Below are 23,865 nucleotides of genomic sequence, written 5' to 3'. Positions count from 1 at the left end.
TGTATTGTAAGGTATTTTACATGTGTTCTGATTCACCATGACATGGATATTGAAGCTATCCTAGCTTTTGAAATAAAAAAGGCGTAATCTAGTGTCTCGTGCCATTCTTCAGCTCTATCTTAGTAAAACGGCAGTATGTTTTTCCCAGAACTTAGCTCATGGCAGTACCTTGCTAGATGAAGAGTTGGGCTTGCTGCTTTTAATCTGGAAACTAGAGGGCTGTGTTGGTAGGTCGTTGTGTTGACTTCAGCAGTTAAGTGAGAGCTGAAAACTGCAGTCACTTGTGCCTAGAGGCTATGGAAGAGAGCCTGGGCGGAGATCCCAGCTGTTGGGGCTGCGCTGGTGGCTCAAGTTCTAGACAGGTACAGAGGCAGTTGTACTAACTGCAGTAATGCCTGCAGTGGAAGGCTCTTGTGGGTGGAGCCAAAGGCTTAGGTTTCAGGTAGGGTTTGGCAGGCAAGACAGCCTTGCAGGAGGAGGCTTAAGAGGTATGCAAGAAGCTAGCTGGTCTTCCTTCATGTTTCAGCCTCTTGAGTCAGAGGTTTCTAAAGTTCTTAACAGTATGTACATATGTCTTGAAAGACAGGTTAGACAGACATCAAATTAGGAATGCAAAGCTTCACTTTCTGCACTCTTACTGTGTATCAAAAACATAGTAAAGAACTTCCACCTGAAGCTGTGGGAGGAAAAACAAGGAAGGTGCATCTAATAATACAACTATTTTTCTACAGATACTCTTTCCTTTCTATTGATTAGCTTACCACAGTTTCTAAGAAATACTGTGTGATTTGCTTGTCTGGTTGCAGAGTAGTCCCTGTCTTGAACTTAAAAAATATTCCAAGTAGCAAGTACTGCTGCACAAAGTAAATTTCTAATCTTTGTTAATCTGTTTGGTTTTTTTTTTTTTTTTTTTTTTTTTTTTTTACTTCAAAAGTTTTAACTTTTAACACACAATTTGATCCAACAAACCAGCAGTGGAACCAAATCAAGTAACTACGAAAGGAGAAAACCATGTTAATAGTGATTTTTACTACTTTTTTTCCATGAGGGAAGCAGCAATTCCTACAGGAATGACAACGTGCTGCTCCCTGCTGGCTGTCCTTGAAATTAAAAACCATAAAGTTAACCTCAGACAAGTCTTACAGACTTTTAAGCTGCGCTCTTGAATATAGAAAAGAGTGAAGCAGATCTTTAGTTGGGCAGTGGGCACATGAGCTTTATAGTTGATGTGTGTAACAAAGTGCCCAACTTGAAAAAAACTATAAACAGTTGAAACAAGTAATATTTGGACGGATTACTCTTGAAGATTGGCAAGTGAAGTGCTCTATTCTGTTGCATCTTTTTACTTGTTTTTCTTTTGAATTAAGGGTTAGAATACCTTTCTAGCAGGTGGCTTGCCCACTGAAAGGGGATTTGGACAGTGTTATGCCAGAACCATACTGCTGCTGTATTTCTGTCTAGTTTGTTAGCAATATCTTATCAACCTGTTGCTGGTTCCCTTTGGAAGAAGATCCTCAAGTAATGCTTCATTTCAGTGGTTGGACTAGATGATCTTAGAGGTCTTTTCCAACCTTAATGATTCTATGATTCTTTACAGGTGATGTGGCCTCAGGCAGAAATGGGTTACTAGCACTTATATGAAGAGCTTGCTTTCCCTTTCTTGCATGAAAGGTGTGTGATGCAAAGAAAATCTTACTGTCAGGTGAAAGCAAGGGCTTGTACACAGAGTTGTTTCTGAAATGGCTGTGACATACTGTTCATTTACTAACTGTACTCAGATATTTCTTGAGGACAGTATTTCCTAACAACAGCTGTGGGAGCTGTGACTTTGAGCTGTCTGTTCCTCATGAGATGAAGCTCTTTACTTCATCTGCTCATTGGGAGCTTGTTGATTAAAGTGTTAACTAGGAACTCGTCAGCTTGAAACTGCTTCCTGAAACTGATCAGAGGAGCCTGAGAAAAGCATTTCCAGGAATGGAGTTACCACTGGTAGCAGCAGATAACAAAAAAAAAAAAAGCCAGTTGGCTCCTCTTAATTTTTAAACAGGCATGACCTGAAAGAGCAGGAGTTTGGAAAACATAGTCTATAGTAGCTACTAGAAAGATGTTGCTTTAAAACCAGTTTTAGATACTCTGTTAAATAAAAGCCAATCCCACATCTGCCACAGTTGAATATTTATTTCTCCTAAAGCTTTCACTTAATAATAAGATAACTGAAAATAACAAAATCAAAGGTTAACTTATCTGGTCTAAGACATACTAACATGAGGATTAAATGTACATTATCACAGTAGAGTAACTTTTCTTAGTTGGTCTTGAAACATGTTTGAAACCTATGGAAAGAAAATAATGTTATGTTTTTCTTACAAAGTATCATAAAGCAAAATCTATTTCATTGCCTCGTTTTCACTTACATGCAATGTAAGTGTTGTACTGTACTTAGTGAGAGGCTTTTTTGCATTCTTGCTTTTCTGTAGAGGAGCATTTTTTTGCTTATTTTAGATTTGCAGATAAGCATATTAAGTTATTAGGTGTCTAAGTTAAACTGATTCTGTGAGTCATCCCTCTGTTCTCAAGAATCCATAGTACTAACAGTTGTATGTCTTTTTTATTAACTTGCTAAATAAAATATTAACACACTTTTCTTGTGCCTGCTATACTGCTATTGCTCTGAACCAGAAACTTGCATTTCCTTAGCTTAGGGCCACAGCATGGCGCTTGAGGCCAAGTGATTACATTCATAGCCCCGTATCCAAAACTTTACTGGTACTTGGTTAAAGACACATTCAGTTGTCTTCTGGTAGGGAGTTGGTTTAAGGAAGTACCAGGCGTCTCCAAGTGTTGTTATCAAGGTGTTAAAGTAGCTTGATGTGTTCTGCAAGCTACAGAAAGACCTCAACAGATCTCAGAGTTAGGAAGACTTAACAGGTATTTGTCTTATAGCGCCCCAAACCTGGTAGGCAGAGGGGTAAGCTGATGCTTAACTCATGAAGCAGCAGCCACAAGCTTGAAATGATTGTGTGATTCAAATAAAGCAGGGGCTGCAGTAGTTTTATGAAGGGCTATAAACAGTACTATCCCTACGAGATTAAATGGAGGTTCCCAAATAATGGCATGCAAGAGGTACAGTTTTGGAGCACATGTTCTTAGGGGCAGTTAGAGGAAGACTTGCTGAGAGGTCTGATCCATCTGACTGTAACCAGGCACTGTATGAAGCTACAGCTGCTTCTGCTGGAGGCTAAAGAGCAGCTGGCACAAGAGCTGTGACAGCATGAGGCATTTCTGAGATATGTTCGACCTAGCTTGAAAACAAATGACTTCATAACAGTGTTACAGTAGAAGTATCAGACCAATAGAAGGAATGGCAGTGAATTCCAGATGCAGCCAAGTGTAGTGCGTGCTTCTAGACTGCCAAAGAGCTCTGAACTAATTTCAAGTAAAAGCAACTGAGAAAACTTAGTCCTGCTCTACTGCCAGGGTCAGTGCCTGTGAAGCATGTTTAGAAACATCAACTTCTAAACAGTAATATAAAGAGTGAATATAGATAAATACCTGCTTAGGTTGAGCCAATGGATGTTTTCTCCTGGTTCAGATGTTCTTTTTCCATATCTGGAAGGACACCAAGCAACAATTTCACAAACCTGGAGTTGACACAAAGTTTTCGACTAATCTGTTTAACACTGAATGTGCATGAGTTGTACAAAAAGCATCAAATGCATCTAGAAGATGCCTCTCACCAATGAAATTTGGTTAGCTTTGACAGTTGCTGTAAGTGAACACTACCCTCTGCCAGAGCAAAAAAGGTGTACATGCATCCTTGGAGTAAAAAGTTCTGCTAGAGAACGTGGATTGTTTGGAAGTGAAGGCTAAACTCTCAGTGATTGATCTTCCTATGTGTTTAGTGTCTGTCATTTTGGCTTTGTTTCAGGACTTCTGAAAAGCAGGTTCAGCTGCTCAGTCCAACAGTGACTGCTATAAGGCATTTTTTTTCACCTGTATTACCTGTTAAAAGCTTGTCAATGGTGTCCACTACAAATTTTGCATCCTCCATAGCGAAACACATTGGGGGCTTGAATTTAAGTACATTTCTTCCTGGCCCATCTGTACTCAGTAGAATATATTCTTCCTTAAGCCTGGGAAGAGTGGTGACAGAATTATTTTCACCTTCTGCACATAGTTCAGAAAACTTCAAAAACATCCTAATGGTGACTGTCCAGACAATGCTTTTCAGTGCTGACTGGTGCTAATTTGCTGTACTTCAGCAGCTAATGAATGGCAGGCTGCTTTGAAACTGTATGTTTGTCTAGCACACTGAAAAGCCACGTGATTGTGGCACAAACCTTGTTATTAAATACTCTGCTTCTTCTGTGGCTGGGGTCCTTTTTGCTTGATCTTTAATTAAGTCCACTCCAATGAATAGGCCAGAACCTCTTGGAAAGAAATGTAAATAGTCAGTCTGTGTCACAAGAAGGAAGTGCAAGTGAACTAAAGGAGCGAGAGATACAGTTAAGGTTTGGTCTCACAAAAGTCTGAGAATTGGGGATGGTTGTTGGCTACTGTTAAAAAAAAAAAAAAAAAAAAAAAAAAAAAAAAAAAAAAAGTATAGCAATCTTGCAGAAATATGGTAGTATGGTATGGGCTTGTCCTGTGCTGTCATTCTGAGTATTCTGTAACACTTACAAATTGTGTTCTTTGTGCACTAAACTACTTTTGTTTAAACTTCTGTCTTGACAACTGATAGATCAGAAGTGTTATACTGGCCTAGAGTAGCAAAATTTATCAGACTTTTGATTAGCTCAAGTATGGTTTAATCCAATGGACAGTAGGCTGCTGGTTTTTGGTTTTCTTTTTGCTAATGCCCCAGCTCTGAACAGTTTCATAGAAATACAGTTTTCTTAAACTTGGTGATGTTAAACTAAACAAACCAAACAAAAAGCAGCTAAAAATGTAAATAAGGCATTGATACCTGACATCACCAATGATGGGGTGCTTGATTTTTTGCTCCACGAGTAGCTTCATCAAGAAGTTGCCAACTTCTGTGGCGTGAACCTGAAGCTGTTCCTTCTCTATCACATCCAGAACAGCTAATCCAATGGCACATGAAACAGGGTTTCCTCCAAACTGAGTTCAGGAAAGAAACGTGCAGTCTTGTCAATGAAAGCACAGCCTCAGTGATAACATGAGCACACTAAGATTTATGTCTGATAGTCAGTAATTAGAAAGTCAGGTACCAGAAAGATGCAATTAATATAAGCAGTAAGTGTGTGGGGGATGAAGATTAATTGAAAACAAACGCCATGGTTCTCATTTTAGTACTGACTCCTGTTTTTAAAAAACAAAACAAAAAACAAAACAAACTGTGGTCAGTTTTTACTTACTGTGTTGAAATACTCGACTCCTGTGGCTGCAAATGCTTCTGCGATTTCTTTCGTTGTTGCTACGCAGGCAATAGGGTGCCCATTACCTATGGGTTTCCCCATAGTGACTATGTCAGGTATAAACTCTTCTCCCTGAAGCTGGAATGCCCAAAAGTGCTTGCCAACCCTGCCAAAGCCAACCTGAATTTCATCAGCAACAAATACACCTCCTGCCTTGTGCACATGCCTGTAACATAACAGCGATTATATGTTAGGAAGGGAGTAAACGTATTTTCTGTTTTGCAACATACAGAATAATTTGCGAACTTGTTGAAAACAAACTTTGTGAAGGAAAACTTCTATACCAATGTTTAAAAAGAGGCCATGGCCCCACTAGGATTATCTAATGTAAAAGCATTCATCTTTCCTATGCATCTAAAGCTATATGCCACAGGAGACAGAAATTCTCCTGTCATCTGTACGTAGGACAGATTTTATGTTTTGCAAGTGAACATAATGAATGCCTGACTACTTACTCTGCAACTTTGTGGAAGTAGCCTTCTGGTGGGATGATTTGACCACCGACGCTTGGCAGAGATTCAGCAAAAAACGCTGCAATCTGAAACATATGGACTGCGTAATGACTGAACACAACAGAGATGTGTGTGGAAGCTGTGTGAACAGTCAGCGTTGACAAGCACCTGTACTGATCTCTTATGCAAGACAAAAGGTCAAAGAAATCACTTCTTACCTTTCTGCCTTTCTTATGTGCTTGCTTAATAATATTTTCTACTTCATTAGCATAGGCTGTTGCTGGATCTTCATGGTCCTCTCTGTATAGTCCCCTGTATGTGTCTGGAACAGGAGCCTATGCAAAGGAACAGCATTCTGTGTTCGGTAAATCATAAATATGTCTTCATTTAATTTAATCAGTCGTTACAGGCTGAAGTACATACCACGTGGACCCATTCCTTCTGTCCTTCTAGATTTCTGAATTTATATGGGCTTATGTCAATCAGGGATGTCAGATGTCCATGGTAAGCACTTAAAAAACAATCAGCAGAGCTAAATAGTAATTTCCTCATTATCACAAGTTCTTTAGGCTTAACAGTACTGACATCTAGAGAGTAGATGAGTTACATCACCTGGTAGGAATACACTTACTAGTGAGAACAGCTGTAGGATTTCTAAGGGATGTAGGCAGACAGCAATCCTTAGCACTGGTTTTCCAGAGCCAGCAAGTAGAATTACAACAGTGTAAGTCACAGATAGCATTAAAAGACTGCAGGAGTCGATGTTTCTGGCCTGCTTCTGAATATCCTCCAACAATGGAATTTTCAGTTTCTCTGGACATCCTGCTCTAATATTTGCCCACCTTTATGGCAGAAGACCATTTTCCTGTCTGATCAGAATTCTTCAGGTTTCTCCGTCTCTCTGCTGTCCCTTTTTCCTGTCACTGTGCAGCTTCAGACCTGGCTTTGTGGGGTTTTTGTGTGTGTGTGTGTGTGCCTTCTAAGAATAAACAAACTCAAGTTTTTGAAACCTCAAATCTAGAGTTTCCCCTCCTGTAAATGACAGCAAAGTGCTGGCTTTGTTTCAGCATGGCAAAGCCTGTCCTGTGCTGGAGAGCCCCAGCTGAATGCAGTCAGTACTTTAGGAGTGGTTTCACAAATACTGAGCAGAGGAAAATTTTCTCAACTTCTTCGCTACCTTGTTCCTACAGTAACAATTGCTCGGACCACAGATATAAACTGAGCCTTGTAACTTACAGTAGATAAAATTGCCAACATACTTACTGGTCTAGAACTATGACGTCCTCATGCTTTGTAAACTGTCGTGCCAGTCTTAGGGCAAGATCATTAGCCTCAGATCTGTAATTGAAAAAACTGGTGTTTAATTGCAGATACCCGAGGTTTGAAACTTGCAGAGAACACAGAACTAGATGCAAGGTACTGTCAGAGCCCTGAGTAATCAGCAATGCTCTGCACTCATTAGGTAGAACTGCTTAAAAGAGTAGAATCCATCCTTAAAAAGCTGGATTGCAGACACTACATGGAAGCAGTTTCCTTTTTATTTTAATGCATAGGTTGCTTGGGAATACAGGAGCCTGCCATAAGTAGAAATGTGCATTGTAACACTGAATTTTGAAAACATGTCAGACCAGAAACAAATACAGTAAACCTTTATGTTAATGTAGTCCAAGGCCTTAGAATAAAAAGCTGTACAAATAAAGCACTAGCTCAGTTTTCTGACAGAGAGCTTGGTGAGTACAAACTTGAGATCTACTGATATTCTAAATGATCACAGTTTCTTCATAATCAAACATCTTCAATTCCTTTCATATTTTTTTTTAATATAGTCATCACTCCAGAGCATGCAGCTGGCTGCTGTACTTGTCTGTACACAACCAGGGCAAAAACAGGAGCGATTCTGATATAGCTGACTTACCCAGAATTCAAGAAATAAAAGGTGCACAACTTCTCAGGCAGTTTTTCTGAAAGTCTCTCTGCATAATCAGTCAAGTTGTCATGAAGATAACGAGAATTTGTATTTAGCAATTGGTTTTGCTCGTGGGCTGCTTTTACTACATCAGGGTGACAATGTCCAACTGAGAGAGAGGGGAGAGAAAGGTTTGAGAGTTCTTTGTTATGCACGGTGTCTTTTAGCAGGCACATAATGCCTTTGTGCTTATGTTTCTCCTAGCAGTACAGAGCTACTGTCAGTGTTGTTCGTATTTGATCAGTTAGGCATTAATGGTGTTATCAGCATAGGACAACACTGGTATGCTTTGAAAGCTCTCCTGGAAAACTTCCATTGTTCAGAAAGGTTTAGATTGGTTGTTGTATTTCAAGGCTGGTGGTTAAATACTGCAAGTCGATATACTGAAACAAACAGCATCTAATTTTATACTTTGAATTTAGACATTTGAATAGCTATATTTACAGATAAGTTTTACCATCAAATAATTATATATTGTCAATATATATCGTCATTACATATTGACAGTAATATATGGTATGACTGTCAGTCCTGACCAGCAATTTTGAGTACCGTAAGAAACAGCTACTTCATAAAACACCAATACTGCACCACACCGGGCTGTGGTCCTTCAGTAGCACCCTTAGTGACATCTGTGAGTACAACAAACTGTCCTCTGTTAGTTTTACAGTCAGATCCTTGACCTGAATTTTCTCGCACAGAGCTCTGTGAAGTTTAGATAGGAACTTTTCTGTGAAGGTAGAACAGGAAGCAAGTCTGGAAAGCACCACGTTGATGCAGCAATCCAAACATGAGCAGAAGTTTCTCAAACTATAGGCTCAGTAAAAGTTTATTCAGCTTCTCCAATTAAACAACCACTTCCCCCCACACCATGGAACAGTGGTAAAGAGTACTGATTGTTCTTGCTCTGCTTAGTAAAACACGGTATTGAACAATAGAACTTGAACTTACCATGAGCAACGTTGTTTATGCAGTCAAGGTATTGTCTTCCGTTCTCATCATACATGTACTGGCCTCTTGCCTTTACAATCTTCAGCGGATCATTAGGATAAAACAGTCTGCAAGAAGAGCTGTGTAAAGCATCAGAAAGCAAAATAAGCCTTAGTGAAGTCCCCCAGTCATCTAGTAATATTCTCAGTGTAGTTAATAAAGAGAAAGACAACTCCCCCGTGCAGCAGCACATGCCATCATCCTCTTGGCCCCTAAAAGCACAGCTTAGGATGGAGAAAAGAACAGTCTGTGCTCTGACTCGATAGCCAAGTTTCGTTAGGCTTGCAGGCACAAAACCCCATCCCTGAACAAAAAATCCTTCACTGGCAATCCCCAACCACAGCACACAGACAGGACTTGGTTCTGAAGTTTCATCTGAAACTACAGTTCCTTGGTGTCTGTGCTGGCTGCCCTCCCTGTTTCTTAAACTATTTGTGCCTGTCTCTCATTAATCACTTTTATTATACTCCTGGTATTCTTGCTGAAGGCACAGCGCAGCTGATTCTTACATCTGTACAGAGCTTCACTAACGCTAACAAAAGCCTTGAGTAATTTATTTAAAAGTAATTTATAAATAGTAATTTATTTAAAAGTCTGGGCAACGTATCTGCCAAAGGAGAGCTGCAGAATATCATTGATACTGAAGGACAGTGCCAACCTGTAATATCTCATTTAATAAGCATTGCTTAGAAAAGCAGAAGGGACATAACACTGTATACTGAGAAATATCAATTAATTAAAAGAGTTGGTTAAAATAAGACAGTAGTTCACTGTCCGTCCCCTACAGGAATCCTACACCGTCCGTATGCACTGGCAGTAGGATGTCAGAACAGGTTTGTCAGTAAAATCACGCTGACAGTTCAGCCTGTGCTAGGAAAGCAGTAATGAGGCTGGGCTGGATCCCCAGGAACAGAGCAAATGAGTTACAACAGGATGCAGTGCACAGGGCGGTATCTTCGGCTCAGCGCGGCCAGCACAGATCTGGTTGCAGCACTGACCCCAGCCTGCTTTCTGTCGGCACGAGGCTGTATGGATGGAGGTAGCCTTCCTTTCCAAATATGTAACATTCCTGCGGTCAGACAGAAATGCTCTTGCTGCCGTTCCTGGTAGCATTCTCCAGAACCAAGAATTTTTAAAATCGTTTGGAACAAAGCGAGTCATTGAAAGCCTGGAGATGAGTCTTGCGCTTAGTTCTAGTGTGTTAATTCTGACGTTTTCAGCTCGGACAGGTGGGCTCTGTGTCAGCAGCACCAGGAGCCGCTCGGCAGCCGCGTGGTTTGCTCGCTCAGAGCCAAGCGGCCAAAGATCGCTTTGTAAGCAGTTCTGAGCTCCAACAGCCGCGCCGTGCCATCCGTGTTTTGAGGGCTCTCGATGCCTTGTTTCATAACCTTCCTTAAACGCTAATTATACGGGTAAAGCCCAGGCTCTGCTCGCTCTCAGCACCGTCTTTCTTCCGAAGTTGCAATTCAGAGCAGGGAGCGCTCGCAGCCCCGGAGCGCCGCGCTCGCAGCCCCGCTCTGCGCCCCGCTCTCGGTACGGACGCTGCCGGCACTTACCCGATGATCCGCCGCCGTAAGGACAGCGTCTCCTGGCGAGAGCGCTGCGCTCGCCTCATGGCCGCCGTGTCCGCGGCCCGGCCCAGGCGGGAGGAGCCCGCTTAGGGCGGCATCCCGCCCGCCCGCCCCGCCGCCGCTCCCCCTGCGGGCCGCCGGCCGGCACTGCGCTCCGTGCCGCAAGGCGATGCTGCGGCCCCGGCCCCGCCCGCTCCCGAGCCCGCCCTCGGCAGCACCGAGGGGAGCGGCGTAACTCACCCGTGCCCCGGCCTGCCCTCCGTCTGCTGGGCTGGGCTCCTCTGGGAGCGGGAGTGGTGACTTCACCCCGCGGGTCCTGTTCGCTCTGGGAGGTTCTACCAGCGCTCGGTGCTGGCAGCAGCACACGAGGCTCAGAGTGGTTTGTGAGGGTAGCTTAGGGGTTAGAGCTGCTGTGATTAACACGCCACGCTCCTTAAGCAAAAGTGAAACAAACCTCTTGCATGGTTGAGCTCCTGTGTCTGCTCCCCTGCAGCTGCCCCAGAGGCAGCGGGTGGGATAAAAGCCAAGCGCTGCCCTCAGGTGAGAGGAGATGGTCCTGGTCATGTTGGGATGGAATTCCCTAAAGAAAAACACAGAGATAAGAACCAGAAGGGACACATGTCTGGCACTCCACTGCTGTAGGTGCTGTATCCCCAGCAGAGCCGTCGGCATGCTCCACTCTAAAAGATACCAGATTTCTATTTTTTCTTTTCAAGTATGTATTTGTATTCATTTGTTTTAAACTGACAACAACTGAGAGGACTCAGACCATTTGACTACATACCCAGCAGACCAGAATTATTTTCAGTTGCAGTTACTTGGTAAAGACAGGAGCAGTTTAAGTTTTGTGTTAATACAGGGAATCCCAAACCAAATTGCCATAGATTTAGAACTAACTGAGCTTCAGTGGTAAAACTCAGATGTTGCATAAGTCAATTCTGAACTGCTGAAATGAACTGAAAGACGGTGGAAGAAATATGAATAATGGCCATTAATCTTTATTTGAACTCTTGTCTGGTTAAGATACTTTGCAGCTATTTATAATAACAACCGGAACATTTACAGTTTGCTTATTCTTGGTTACAAATGCAGAGTTCATTGTACATATTCACACAACTGTAAAAGCAACCTGTACAGAGAGACCATTTCTAAACACCAAGTCTTTGCTTTTATTACAGAAAGCACAAGGAAATGTTTTTGGAGGTCTCGAGCTGATGTGCTGTTCATTGCAGCTTTAAGCTAGAAATACATACTGCAGGACTAATTAATAACCATTTTAACATGTTAAAACAATGGATACGAAATACTGTCAATTAATGCCTTCATTTTTAAAACAGTTGTTCCCCAAAGCAGTGAGTAAATAGAACACTCTTCATAGCATACACAATTAAAAATTACAACTGTTGCAAATAGAAATGTTACTCACTTTTTTTTTTTTTTTTTAATATTTATATGTATATATATATATATTTTAAAAATGGTACATTTTACAGAGGCTTCCTCAGCTTTGCATACGATACCACGTAAATACAGCCACACAAACTACTGCTCAGGGTGCTTAGCATGGACACGTGTACTGCACACAGCCCTGGCAGCTCCAACAGCTGCCCTGAAGCAATGCAGCCATTCCCGTAAATAAGGTTTGCATAACTTGGGAGAGGATTAAGCCTTATCAGCATAATTTCAAACGGGTACAGATAAAACTCATATTGCATACATTTCTCTCAATTGCGTTATAAATAAATCAGATTTTCAGTTAGGTTTTCATACCAGCAGCTACAGTTTCTCTACTTGTATCATTTCAGAAATGGCACCTAAATGCTAGAGGACAGACCAATGTTAAAAGATCTGTATGTCCAAAGCAACGTAACGTGGCAGAGCTGGTGGCTTTCAGTTCTGACTGGTTGAATATTTGTCATATTGAGCATTTTGTTTTCACTAAGATACCAAAGAAGAACGCTAAATAGCAATGCAGGAGTTGCTCTGTTATGAAATTGCCTATACCGTGGCATTCCATGTATGAAACTGCCCAGCAAACACAACAGGACTCCAGCTCCTTTTCTAACTAATGGCAACTTACCATCTCTTCTGCCTATTTTGGAAATTCAGTGGGTACCTGCAAAACCAGGTCCTGCTTTTATTTCATAGCAGAGAAGCAGATTTGAAAAGCACCCCCTTCATAAACTCATGTAAAATGCACTTTTACAAATTAAATGTACAATTCAAAAGAACATAAAAACCCACACGTTCCTGGGTACACAGAACTGTACTTCAGATACTTGGGACATTTCCATTTTAATCTTCATTAACAGCCACGTTACATAAGAAGCCACACACAGACACACAAGTTCACTGTGTCTGTTCCATGAAACAGCAACTGAGGACTCCTACCACAGCTTAGCGAACCGGGATTAATTGTGCTAAGACATAGGAAAACCGCAAATGTTAACGTATTTCTTATTCTGCTCTGCTGTCAATAATGCCACTTCTTATGCATTGAAAACTCATGTTTCCCAGCTCCCCTGCAGTTTTCCCCCAAGCCCTCTGCAGCAGTATAGAGTCCTAAGGTCTATCAAGGCCGTCTCCCATTCATTTCCAAGTGTCAGGTTTTCAGCACTTGCTTTAGCTGCAGCTTACGCAACAGTCAGGCCTTTCTGGTGTGCCATCTGATGAATGAAAGCATGGGAAAGCTGCAGTGGTTCACTCGAGAACATGAGAAGCAGTGTTAAGTTCACAGGTACAAACTATATACTCACTGGTTTGCTTCAGTACGTTATTTTTTTTCTCCCCCAGCTGTTATGAACAAGCCTAAACGCTGTTCTGTAAGATTGCTGAGCTCAGTGTATGCCACATTGATTGTCTCACTGAAGTATCTTAGGCCTCTTCAAATCTTATCGAAATACTTCATCTCACTTTACAGTCTACCTGGTTAAGCCTGGCTATACAACCAAACACACCAACAAGTACATGATGAGTCAACCTGAGGGCCTGCAGTGAGGCCAAGTACAGTACAGGGCCTTTCCTGCACCCTGAGGATGGTGGGACCAAATCTGTGCCTGGCTGTGCTGGCGTAGGTCGGACCCAAACCTATCCTGGTTCAGCCACTTACATACAGTATTAATTCAAGAAAAGCAGCCTGGGGACACTTTATTTTTAATCATGGAATTGTTACTAATATTTTTGCATATATTCATACAAATCTATTGTCTGTAAGGAAAGTAATTCAGAGCTTTCAGCCTAAAAGTTTAGAATGGAAACTTGGCTGGCAACGTCCTTTTATTTGCATAACGCTTCAAATTATCTGGGCAACAATTGGATTAAAAAGAAAACGACTGTGTTTCCCAAGAGGAAATACAAGAATTGGGAAACATATGAAAGTTTCTGTCTAAGCACTCCTGCTTTGCGGTGATTGATTCGAACCTCAGCTGGCAAAGGTGTGTCTGTGCCTATGTATGCAGCCAGTTATGGAGCAGGGCTGTCATTTCTGGGGTAGGGATGGTTTCCCATTATAGCGCCGAATTTGTTTCTGTTCAAAAAAGATGGCCTCTAGAGGGCAGCATGAAATCAGCATTCAATGCCCAGGAAAGCCATGCTCCCACATGCCTTTATGGTGTATTCACAGGACGCATACATTGAGAGCAAGGATGGCTGCTTACCACTACAGTAAATCTGAGATTTTTCTGGCATTTTAGCATTGTAATTAAGTTAGGTGTTACAGCTGGCTGAATTCTTTCATTCTGGCCCCCAGACCAGCAGACAGGCTGTCCTACATGAAAGCTCATAAAGAAACATGCTTCCTGGGCACTGGGTAACTATAACCATCAGAAACGCCAGCCTAGCATCCCGGGTCATTGTCCATGGAATACATTTTATCATTGCATAAGCTGCTTTGAGCCACTGAAACCTCAGGTACATTTTGCTGGCTTGTTAATTTCAAACGCAGAATGTAGGAAATGACAGAAGATTAAAAAAAAACAACTCAGTTAAGTACTTTAGGTTTTCTAAAAAAGAAAACACATTAGGAAGTCTGTTATCATTATAAGAAACATTCCTATTTTAAAATATGCAGGAGAAAAATCTGTATGAAAAGAAACTCATTGCCATTATATATACAGCAAGAATTAGAAGCAGAGTATACAACCAAGCCTTCCCCGTGACAATAAAACCAAGTATATGGCCTTTTTGGTTTTTTTTTTTTCTTTTTTCTTCTTAAGCTAAAATCCAGCGCATTGGGTCTTGGAAACAGTTTCAGTTTGGAGTCAGACTGGATTTTATCTACCACCTGTTTCACAGCCCAGAGAAATAATACTGGTGAACTAACTGGCCCAGCCTGCAATTAGATCAGCTGCAGAACTCTAATTAACCCCCCCTGCCCCTCCGCTCAGGCTCACACCACGACAAGGGCACTGCTGGAGCTGCCAGCACACTCCTGGCACCAGACCGGACCTACAAACAGGGGCATTTTTGACCGCCAAAATGCAGACACAGCTGAGCTCTGGGCACTTGGCCACACTCACAGCAACACCGTTCCTGGAGCACAGACAGACCTCACAGCTGCTTGTCCTGTTCCTGGGAGCAGGCAGACAGCATTATCTGGGCCTAATAGGAATCACCACACTTCTAAAGTCAGTTACATCGGACCACTAAATGTTCTGTAAACTAGAAAACGGGGATAAACGCGAGTTTGGCTTGGCTTAATTTCCCCCAAGACAAAGAACTTTAAGCGTTTTAACCCAAATATTTGTTCACCGACGAATCCACAAAGCTCACACACCAGCCACTGCACTGATTGAGATAAATCAATTGCTCAGTCACACTGACCTACATTTCATCGCGTCAATCATCTTTATTGCTACTGACATCTAGTGGCAGCACTCAGCTGCATTTTGGATTTCCTGTAAAAATTTCTTACCTTCTCTCAAGCCAGAAAAAAGGGAGAATTCCTGGGGGAGAAATGCACTGTGCTCTGTGAGCAGCTGAGATCATTCCTGAGTTTGGACTGAGACCACTAACACTGCCTAAAAGTAAAATTCATCTTTGTGAGCTGTTTGCATATTCCGTGTTCTAAAAAGACCTACGTAAACATTTTCATATGGTAAGAGAAAATAATCAACTGATCTGGCATGAATCTGCTGAGCAAAGCACATCCTTTTTTAACTCTTCCCAATAAGATCATGACCGCCCTGAAACAACTCTTCGTTTAACAACCTCCCCTAAATGTGTGTGCATGGGAAGCACATGGATCTAAATACATTTCCTCTTAGACTGTGCAGTCAGTGCAAAAGAACAGTTACTCTAATATGGTTTTTGAGTTTGTGCTGCACGATGGACGAGAAACACTGAGCTCAGAATGCACAGGATAAGCACAGCGGTCCCTGTGCAGGACCAGGAAGGACGAGGAATACAGGTTACAACTGCAGCCCCTGGCAGTATTTGTGCCTGGAGATCTGTGCCATGCCCTGTGCCCTGTGCCCTGAAGCTCTGCTTGCCCCAGGTTTCAGCTGCTTTGGTGATGGTTGGGACTGCCTGGGACCAGCAGACCTGTGACTAACCCCCTACTGGTTAGTTCCTCAAAGCTGGTGAGGATAGGTGCCACATATTGCAGGACTTGCCCCTGCCAGCACTTCCCATGGAAATGCAAGCAATAGCAGACCAGAGAAGCTGCTTTGCACAGGCTGCTGGTCTAGACACACGCAGTATATCTGATGCATCCTGAGCACACCAGACTTGCTGCTTGTGCATAGGTGGACCTGCTTTGTACGTGCAGGATGCACCATATTCGGCGTGCAGCACAAACCCAGCAGAGGGCCTTAACCTGGGGATTTTCAAACATTACCTCTGCGGTGTCTGTCAGCCGAGGTGGCAGCACTGATGGGTATGGATCAGCCACAGCCCTGTGCTAGGATGCTGCTTCCAGCCTTCCTCCTGGGCTGGCACGGGAACATTACGAGGGGATGGGGAGGAAAAACCCCTGTGAAGAAGTTCAGTGGCTTTAAAAATAGCTCTCCTGCTCTGCTGAGAGCAAATGGCGTGGGTTCTGTGGCACCAGGCTCTGTGTTGGGAGGGGGAAGGCGGCCATGCACAGCGGTTAGAGCAATAGGTAAAGCACTGTTCTGGTATTCTGTATCAATGTTTTGCAGGCCTGGCAGTGGTCACAGTTGATGCCTACAAGCACTGGATATTCCACAAGTTGAAGACGGAATACTGACTTGTTTACCTGAAGATAATAGGACTTCGGGGGTATTTCCTCAGAGAAAATATAAATTTTAATATAATTTCATAAGCTTTGGAGGTTAGCTTGTCTTGTAGCTTCAGTGATATCAAACTTCTTTGAGTAGGAGCTAGATAGAAAGCTGTTTAGTTTTTGCCAGCATATGTAAAACAAGACTTTTCTATCTGCATTGTAGATTGTTTGTGGACACTTCCAGATTCTTGTGCTTTCTGCAGTCATTCTGGGGACTGAACTCTCATTGATATCGATAGAGGTTCCATGAACAGGACATCTGCAGGATACCGAGTAGAAGCCCACAGTGTGGTTTGGAGTAGTGAACTGCTTTAGTTTGGAGATGACTGGGGGAGATGGGAAGAGCAACTGTACATTAAGGGAACAATGACAGATCTTCCCAGTGACATCAATGAGAGATTTGCCTTCGACCTTCCACAGAAGCATTAGCTTTAATTTGGGACAGCAAAGGGGTTTTTCAAAAGCATTAAAAGCCAGTGGGAGCTCTTTCAGCAGCTCCTTTCGCCTTTAAAAACCCTCACACCAAAAGTAATAGCTAACGTCATAAAATGGAAGTAAATAAAATGCATTTTCATTGCTGTTTGAGTTACATAATTCTTGTTTCTTGATTTGTTAGTTGATCTGAATTGATTTGATTTGTACAGTGACCGAAAATGTGGTCAGTAACTAATTGGTAAAGATGTGAAATATAGCCACAAAGCAAGCAGCGTGTAGGTGTAGGCCCTAGGCAGTGAACAAAGCTAGACAACAGATTACTGCCTATGTCTGTAAATCTTGTGTGTCCACACTGACCAAGCCAATGTCCAATTCAGCGTTTAACAGATGACAAATGCTCCCACCTGACTGAAAGGATAAGCCCAAGAACAGCTAGGACACAGTCACCAGACATCAGAAACCTCACCCTGTCTGTGCAGAGCACCAAGCACATTGCTGCTGCTATTCACACCACCAGGGCTAGCATTACTTACACTAGGATGGAGCTGTGCAGGGCACGTTCCCCCTGGAGCCATCAGCCACATGTCCTCCCAGCGGTCCTGCAGCACCAGCTGCCCTGAGATGCAAAGGAACCTCCTCACAGGTTCAAATCTACTCAGTGCACCAAAAATGACTCCTTGTATCAACTGGCTTGTCAGCACAAAAATCAGGCCCTTAATTTCACTTGAGCCTCCTACACAGAGCCTAGCAACTTCTATTGGGCTAAGGTATTTCCTCCCGAAACCATCTGTGAAATGAGAAAGGCGTTAAAGCCACGGGGATTCATTCCATCACCACTCTGGTTAGGATTAGCCAGGCTCACCAATAAAAAGCCATGGCTTGTTTTATGTGATTTTGCATAGCTTCCACTTCAGCCATTGGATGCATCTTCGAACATCTTTCTCTGTTCAGTTCAAGAACTTACTGCTATAAAGTATCTCCTCCTTGTAAAGGAATCTGCCTCTTGATCTTCATTGTGAGCTGAACAGACTCGGCTGTAAGCCATTGTGTTTCCTGCAAAATAATTTTTCATAGCTTTTTTCTGCACAATCCCTGCTTTTCCAAGATCTTAAGAAATGTTACTCATAAGATGTTTGCAATTCTTTCCTTTTTAAATTTCTCTCATTAATGCAATATGTAATAGAAATCCTAATCATCCTTCGATTCATTACCTTGCTCTGCATGGATGTGCCTGAGATAAGTTAAAGAAAAGAGACCAAAAAAAAGCACTGACAGGAGGACAAGAGGAGTGTGCAGAGCTACACAGATCACAATCAAACCACACAAACACAAGGAAATAAAATGCAAGTGAATCCTACAGACCAAGACAAATACTCCGAACTCCAAGTTTTGGAACCCCAATAGCAACAGTATACACTCTGTTGCTTAATGGAAGACTTCAGCAGAGTCCCTCCCTGCCCCACAACTGTCTGTTCTGAAAGCATTGCTGTGTTTTTGTTTTGAAATTTTGCAGTTGAGGTTTCTTAAAGAATTTGAGTTCTGCTTTTACAAAGAGCTGGCACATCTTCAGCTGCAGACCACAGAACAGGACCCAGAGGTGCTTCCTCTTGAGATCAAAGGTTATCTGATAGTAGCCAAAACATCCACAGGCAGTCCAGGTTTTCCAACGATTTGCTATTTCCATCACAACGACAGCAGGCAGCAACAAAGGGAGCTTGGCCTTGTTTCCTCTGCAGGTTTGAAGTCCTTTTGTTTGACCAGATGGCATACAGCAGCTTCTTCCATCCTTAGGGCTGCATCCTCTTTTTCTTTTTTTTCTGCCAGTTTTTTTCACTCTTTGAGTACACACGTGCAATGCAAATAGAGTTGAGAGCCAGGTTAGGACAGGGAGCTGGTAAGGCACACAGGGCAACGCGCTGTCTCAGTGCTGTTAGTTCACACAGCAGCATTAGCAGTGAGTTCTGGTCATTCCCAGCAAGTGTCATTGGTACCTTTATCACATCTTGATGTTATCATGCGTATCTTATGGGTGTGAGAGCTTTACAGTATATTCAGAGTCCATAAATGACAGAATCCAGTATAAAAAAAGGTCAATATATTACTGTTGAAGGGCTGTTTTCTTCCTTTTTTTATACAAAAATCAAAAAGATCAAAATATATCACATTATTTACACACTGTGCTTCATGCTTAGAGATCACTGCAAAAGAACACACAGACAAACATTTTAATCAAAGAGAAACGCTCCATTACTAATCTTGTTAATATCAAGATTGACGGTCAGATTCCTTATCATATTAAAAGCATGTCCAAATGATTTGGCACCGAATTAAAACCTTACACGCTAAGGGCATGCTTATGTCCTAACTGAGGGTTTGCAACCAGTTAGTAACGTGCTTGCTGTTAATTGGTGGCTTTTTCAGCCTCAGCAAGGTTTTGGCGTGGCGTTCCCTGCAGCTGTGCAGAAAGCAGTGTGTGCTATGGGGAGCAGGGCATGGAGGCAGGCAGGGCACTGCTCTCACAAGGCACAGCGCTGCTGGGCAGGCACACAGCCCACTGCTGGAGCACGGCACCTAACAGCTGCTCAGGGCCCACGCGAGGAGGTATTGGCATTACTCTCACTGTACCTTGTGCCAACATCCTGCTACTGGCAGTCCGTCTGGTCCCTGCAAAATAGAATATATGGATTTCATTTCTGTTGACGGCAGTTTAAGTGTCAGAACCAAAAACCCAAAGCTCAGTCCTGAAACAATAAAAACGTCAGCAGTGCGGTAAGAGACAGTGAGCATGCAGAACCAACTTACTGTATATGCACAACAGTACATACACAACAGTACATACACAGGCAGTGTGGTCTGTGCACAGCACAAAATCAAATACGCTCCAGGATAAAAAAAGTTGACACTTCCTTGCAACAAAAGTCAACTCATAAAAATCTGGAACCTCAATTAATTCAGAATCTGCTTTAAAAAGTAGCGTTTTTGTGATCAGACCTATTTGTGGAAAGCATGATGTGGAAATGTATCTTTTGTTCATATGCGCTTCTTGAGTTGGGGTTAATATATCTTTTCATGATATTCTGTGTTCAATTTGGTCCTGCAGTGCTTAGTTTCCTTAAGAAATCTCGAATTGCTGAACTGACTGAAATCGGATAGGTTGTGGGCTGTGTAAAGGGAGTGAAAAGACTTGTCTTTTTCTGATGGAGATGCATGAAGTATACAGAAATGAGAAAGCCGGAAGAGCTTACTTACCGGGAGGAAAACACTGACAAGGAAGGAGCCCTCAGCAGAGGAATGGACTTTTTATGATCAACTTTTCAAGCTACGTTAGCAGACATAGCTGACTTCAGCTATTTCAGCCTTTTCTGATGCTGGATTTTTTAAGGCTCTTGGATCTCTGATTGCATGAATTGCTGCATGTAGAGCTACAGGGAGCACACATGCACCGACCCTTCCCTCAGAACCATCTCCAAGTTAACTAGGGGTTGGAAGCCACGAAGACGTGTTTGCAGTGGAGAAAACTGCTAGTGCAAATAGAGGTCAAAATGCATTTTTACATTTTTTACTGTAAATGTCAGTCATCACATTTTTTGTATTCTGTATTGATTTTATATGTAAAATAGCCTATGCCCAATAAAAGAGATGTAGTGATGTAAGGTTACCCTTTCCAGCTACTCCTAGTGTGACAGGTCCAGTTATTTTCAGACTTTCCTATAACATTACAGTAGTTGGAAGCACATACAGTTTTCTGCTGACAGCAAGCCAGCATTTTGATCCTTGACATTTATTGGCGTGGTCAGGGGGTGAAGGGTAACAGGGACAACATGCAGAGTGGTTCTGGCACCTGGAGACGTCCTGACCTGGTCTGTCAGAGCACATCCCAACACACCGATGGTCACAAGGCTGATTTCCCCAGGCTTTTTTCCTTATGCACACTCAAAATATTCATTTTGGCCATCATCAAGCTCCACGTTTCTACCACGCTTCACTTGAATGATTCCAGAACAACTGGTCAGCTCACAAAGTGCTTCACAAACCTCAGCTGAGGCTCACACCCCAGAACTGAACAGAATCACCGAGAACCCAGTAGCCCCCATGACTACAATGGGGGGGAGGAGGAGGACAACCTCCCAAGGCAGCGTGCAACAGCTAATGACAACTAATGACAATTAACCCGTCATACACAGGCAGGAAAAAGCGCATCTGCTGCATTAACTGGTCACTGTAATCAACTGTAGAAGAAATCCCCTTCTGCCCCTACGGTGCCTGCTCTATAGCTTGACTTTGTGTATTCTGTACAGTTAGGATGGGACATGCTTAGCAAATATAACATCTCTGGGGAGTAAATCTGAAGAGCTGAAGCAGGCCTGCTGCTAATAATTGGTTTCTTTGACACATATGAAAGCAATTTAACTTTTTGAAAAAGAGCTTACTGCCCTTTTGTTTCTCTGAAGACAACTGCAAATCATCTAACATGCAGCATTTTCTATGGTTAAAAAAATGAAAATAAAACAATGACCTCTTTTAGCTAGTCAAGCAGAACCCTCTGGATCAGCGAGCAGAGCTTGAACCTCTCTGCCTAATCAGAGGATTTCAACCTGAGCTCCACAGTGCAGAACTGATGCAGCAAATGCCCTTTTAATGCCCAAAGGGCCCACGACCTCCAGTCACAGCACCTAGGGCTGTTCAGTGGGGCAGCTCAGCACCCAGCTGGTACCACAAGGGGAGCCGAACTGGGCCACAGGTACCCAGAGAAACAACTGAGTTTTAGGATCCACTGCTGAAGAGAGTCAAACAGCCCCCTGTGCGATCTCCCATGGCCTGCCCTCCTTGTTTAAAGGCAGTAGGAAAAAGGCACAACCCAGTGGTGTCCTTCTCTGAGTGTCAAAGTGAAGCGTCTCGTTCCTGCTGTTTTGCATTCCTTCTCTCCTTGATGGGATTCATGCCTTAGGAAGGGGCTTGGCCACAGCAGGACACACACAAACCATGCAAGAAAGGGAAGAGCAGGTACTGTACCAGCGGGCAGGGCACGCTCACCCCATCCAGGCCTGGCAGACCTGGGTCCCCATTGCTGCCTGTAATACTACGATCTCCCTGTTTAAGAAAAAATAACTGCTTGTTGAGAACGATAAAGGACATGGGAGTTACTTGAACAGACATCAGTGCCTGAGCAGAAAGGAGAAAGAATGGGCTCAGAACTTTGCGCATCCATTTCTGATGACACAGCAAATCAACAGAGTTGTTTTATGGTGGGGAGCTCACAGACACACAGACTGTCATCTGGGAAATATCTTCTGTACTCAAAGCAGAGATTCTCATTTGAAAAAGATGAGGGTTAAATCATCCAGCATGTTGAGAAAGGAAAGGTGATCCATCAAAAACAAAATATTTGTAGCTCACGTTCAATCTCCAAGCAAAATAAAGCACAATGAATGAAGGATATTTTCGCTGGTACGGTGGAGTTCCGCGACAGCTTTGATGGCTGTAGCTGTGCTGGCGAGGTGAGAAAGCCACGCATTTGGACAAGCAATGTGTTTTTGGAGAGTTAAAGCAGAGCTGGCACTACTAGTTAAGTGCAGCTGAACTATGATGTAACAGTCACATTTGGGCAGCCTCAATAGTAGACACAAATTATTCTTTCATCCTAAAACCGCACAGCATTTTAAGGAATGGCTATCTCTGGTTTCAGTCATTAAACGAACAGCAGTAAAGTAAAAGGAGGTACATTTTACCAGGCCAAACAACCAGGGTGAATTTTTTTCTGAGCCGTATAAAAGGTTTGAAACATCCTGGAGAATCCCAGCTTCCTCAGACCTGAACATCAAGGCAGGTTTTCTGGAAAGGCTGTTTGTGTACATGCAGCACAACGGCGGCCCAAGATGTGTCTGAGAAAGGACAGATCTGAGCTGCTAGCTGCTATCTCAGCCTGAGAAACACGGGAGGTCTCTGATCCCAGAGGCACTTTTTGGCAGCCTTGGGGCTCATACATCACACAGCCTTGGCTGTATTAACATGCTATCAACACCAACCTACTTCCCCACGCGGGAGAGCTAGAGTCAGCATGGTCCCTGCTCAGTTTGGGGAGATGATGGGATAAAGAGCTGACCTGGCTTTCAAATTGCCTCCCATCCGCTGCACAGTTACTCCCCAATTGCAAATGTACTCAAAATCTAGGCAGGCAGCTTCACCAGGGCACGCTATCTCCTGAAGAGCGTTACTGAAGCCCATTGTTCCTGACTGCAATAAGAAGATCGCTACACAAAGATTCTTTATTTTTACTGCTGTGGCTTGTTCCCATCTGGCCAGTGAGGAGCCCTTAAAGCGAGCACTGAACTTCCAGCAGTGCAGATAAAACAAACCATTAAGAAAAGTGAGAAAACAATAACCATCTGCTCTGATTTACTGCAAACTAAAGATCTACCAAATCCTCCCTCCCTTCCCCGGGCTGCAAAGCTGCAACCCCTTTCAGTCCTTGCAACACACGCTTCAGATGAGCAAAACAGAAGACGTACCACAGGGCAGGGTTGGTCCAGTCCGGGAGGGCCAGGTTCCCCCTTCTGCCCTTTGGCTCCTTTTCTCCCTGGTATCCCTCGCTCGCCCTGTTGTTGCAAAAGGAAAATAGTATCAGGAACAGAGGGGTGGCTGGCAGGGGAAACACACCTTGTTTTTACTTTGCACAGTTACTGCAGCGTCCCACATGGCAGCCAGAGTAGGGATGTTTGCACTGGTGCAACCTTAATTGGGCAATTAAATGACTGAAAGTCTTCAGTTA

The 23,865-nt window shown here is 43.1% G+C and overlaps 2 protein-coding genes across 2 annotated transcripts in view; both read right to left on the bottom strand.

Annotated features, from left to right (window-relative positions):
* Positions 1-3,556: 3,556 nt before the first annotated feature.
* Positions 3,557-10,461, bottom strand: PHYKPL (5-phosphohydroxy-L-lysine phospho-lyase; the record flags this gene model as incomplete). Its single annotated transcript, XM_079542610.1, has 12 exons — positions 3,557-3,609; positions 4,003-4,133; positions 4,341-4,430; positions 4,967-5,121; positions 5,379-5,604; positions 5,894-5,976; positions 6,109-6,225; positions 6,314-6,401; positions 7,154-7,228; positions 7,806-7,965; positions 8,808-8,926; positions 10,403-10,461. 12 exons carry the CDS (start codon positions 10,459-10,461, stop codon positions 3,557-3,559), a joined length of 1,356 nt encoding a protein of 451 aa, XP_079398736.1.
* A 9,251-nt stretch (positions 10,462-19,712) lies between these two features.
* COL23A1 (collagen type XXIII alpha 1 chain) overlaps positions 19,713-23,865 on the bottom strand; it is a gene marked incomplete at both ends in the record, with an annotated part of 151,066 nt that continues 146,913 nt past the window's right edge. Inside the window, 3 exon segments of the mRNA XM_079542266.1 lie at positions 19,713-19,760; positions 22,110-22,187; positions 23,606-23,692. Of these exon segments, the coding sequence (XP_079398392.1) occupies positions 19,713-19,760; positions 22,110-22,187; positions 23,606-23,692 (213 nt within the window).

The sequence above is a fragment of the Tetrao urogallus genome (genome assembly GCF_951394365.1).
Source record: "Tetrao urogallus genome assembly, chromosome: 14".
NCBI classification, from domain to species: domain Eukaryota; kingdom Metazoa; phylum Chordata; class Aves; order Galliformes; family Phasianidae; genus Tetrao; species Tetrao urogallus.
This window is presented reverse-complemented; position numbering and strand designations above follow the sequence as displayed.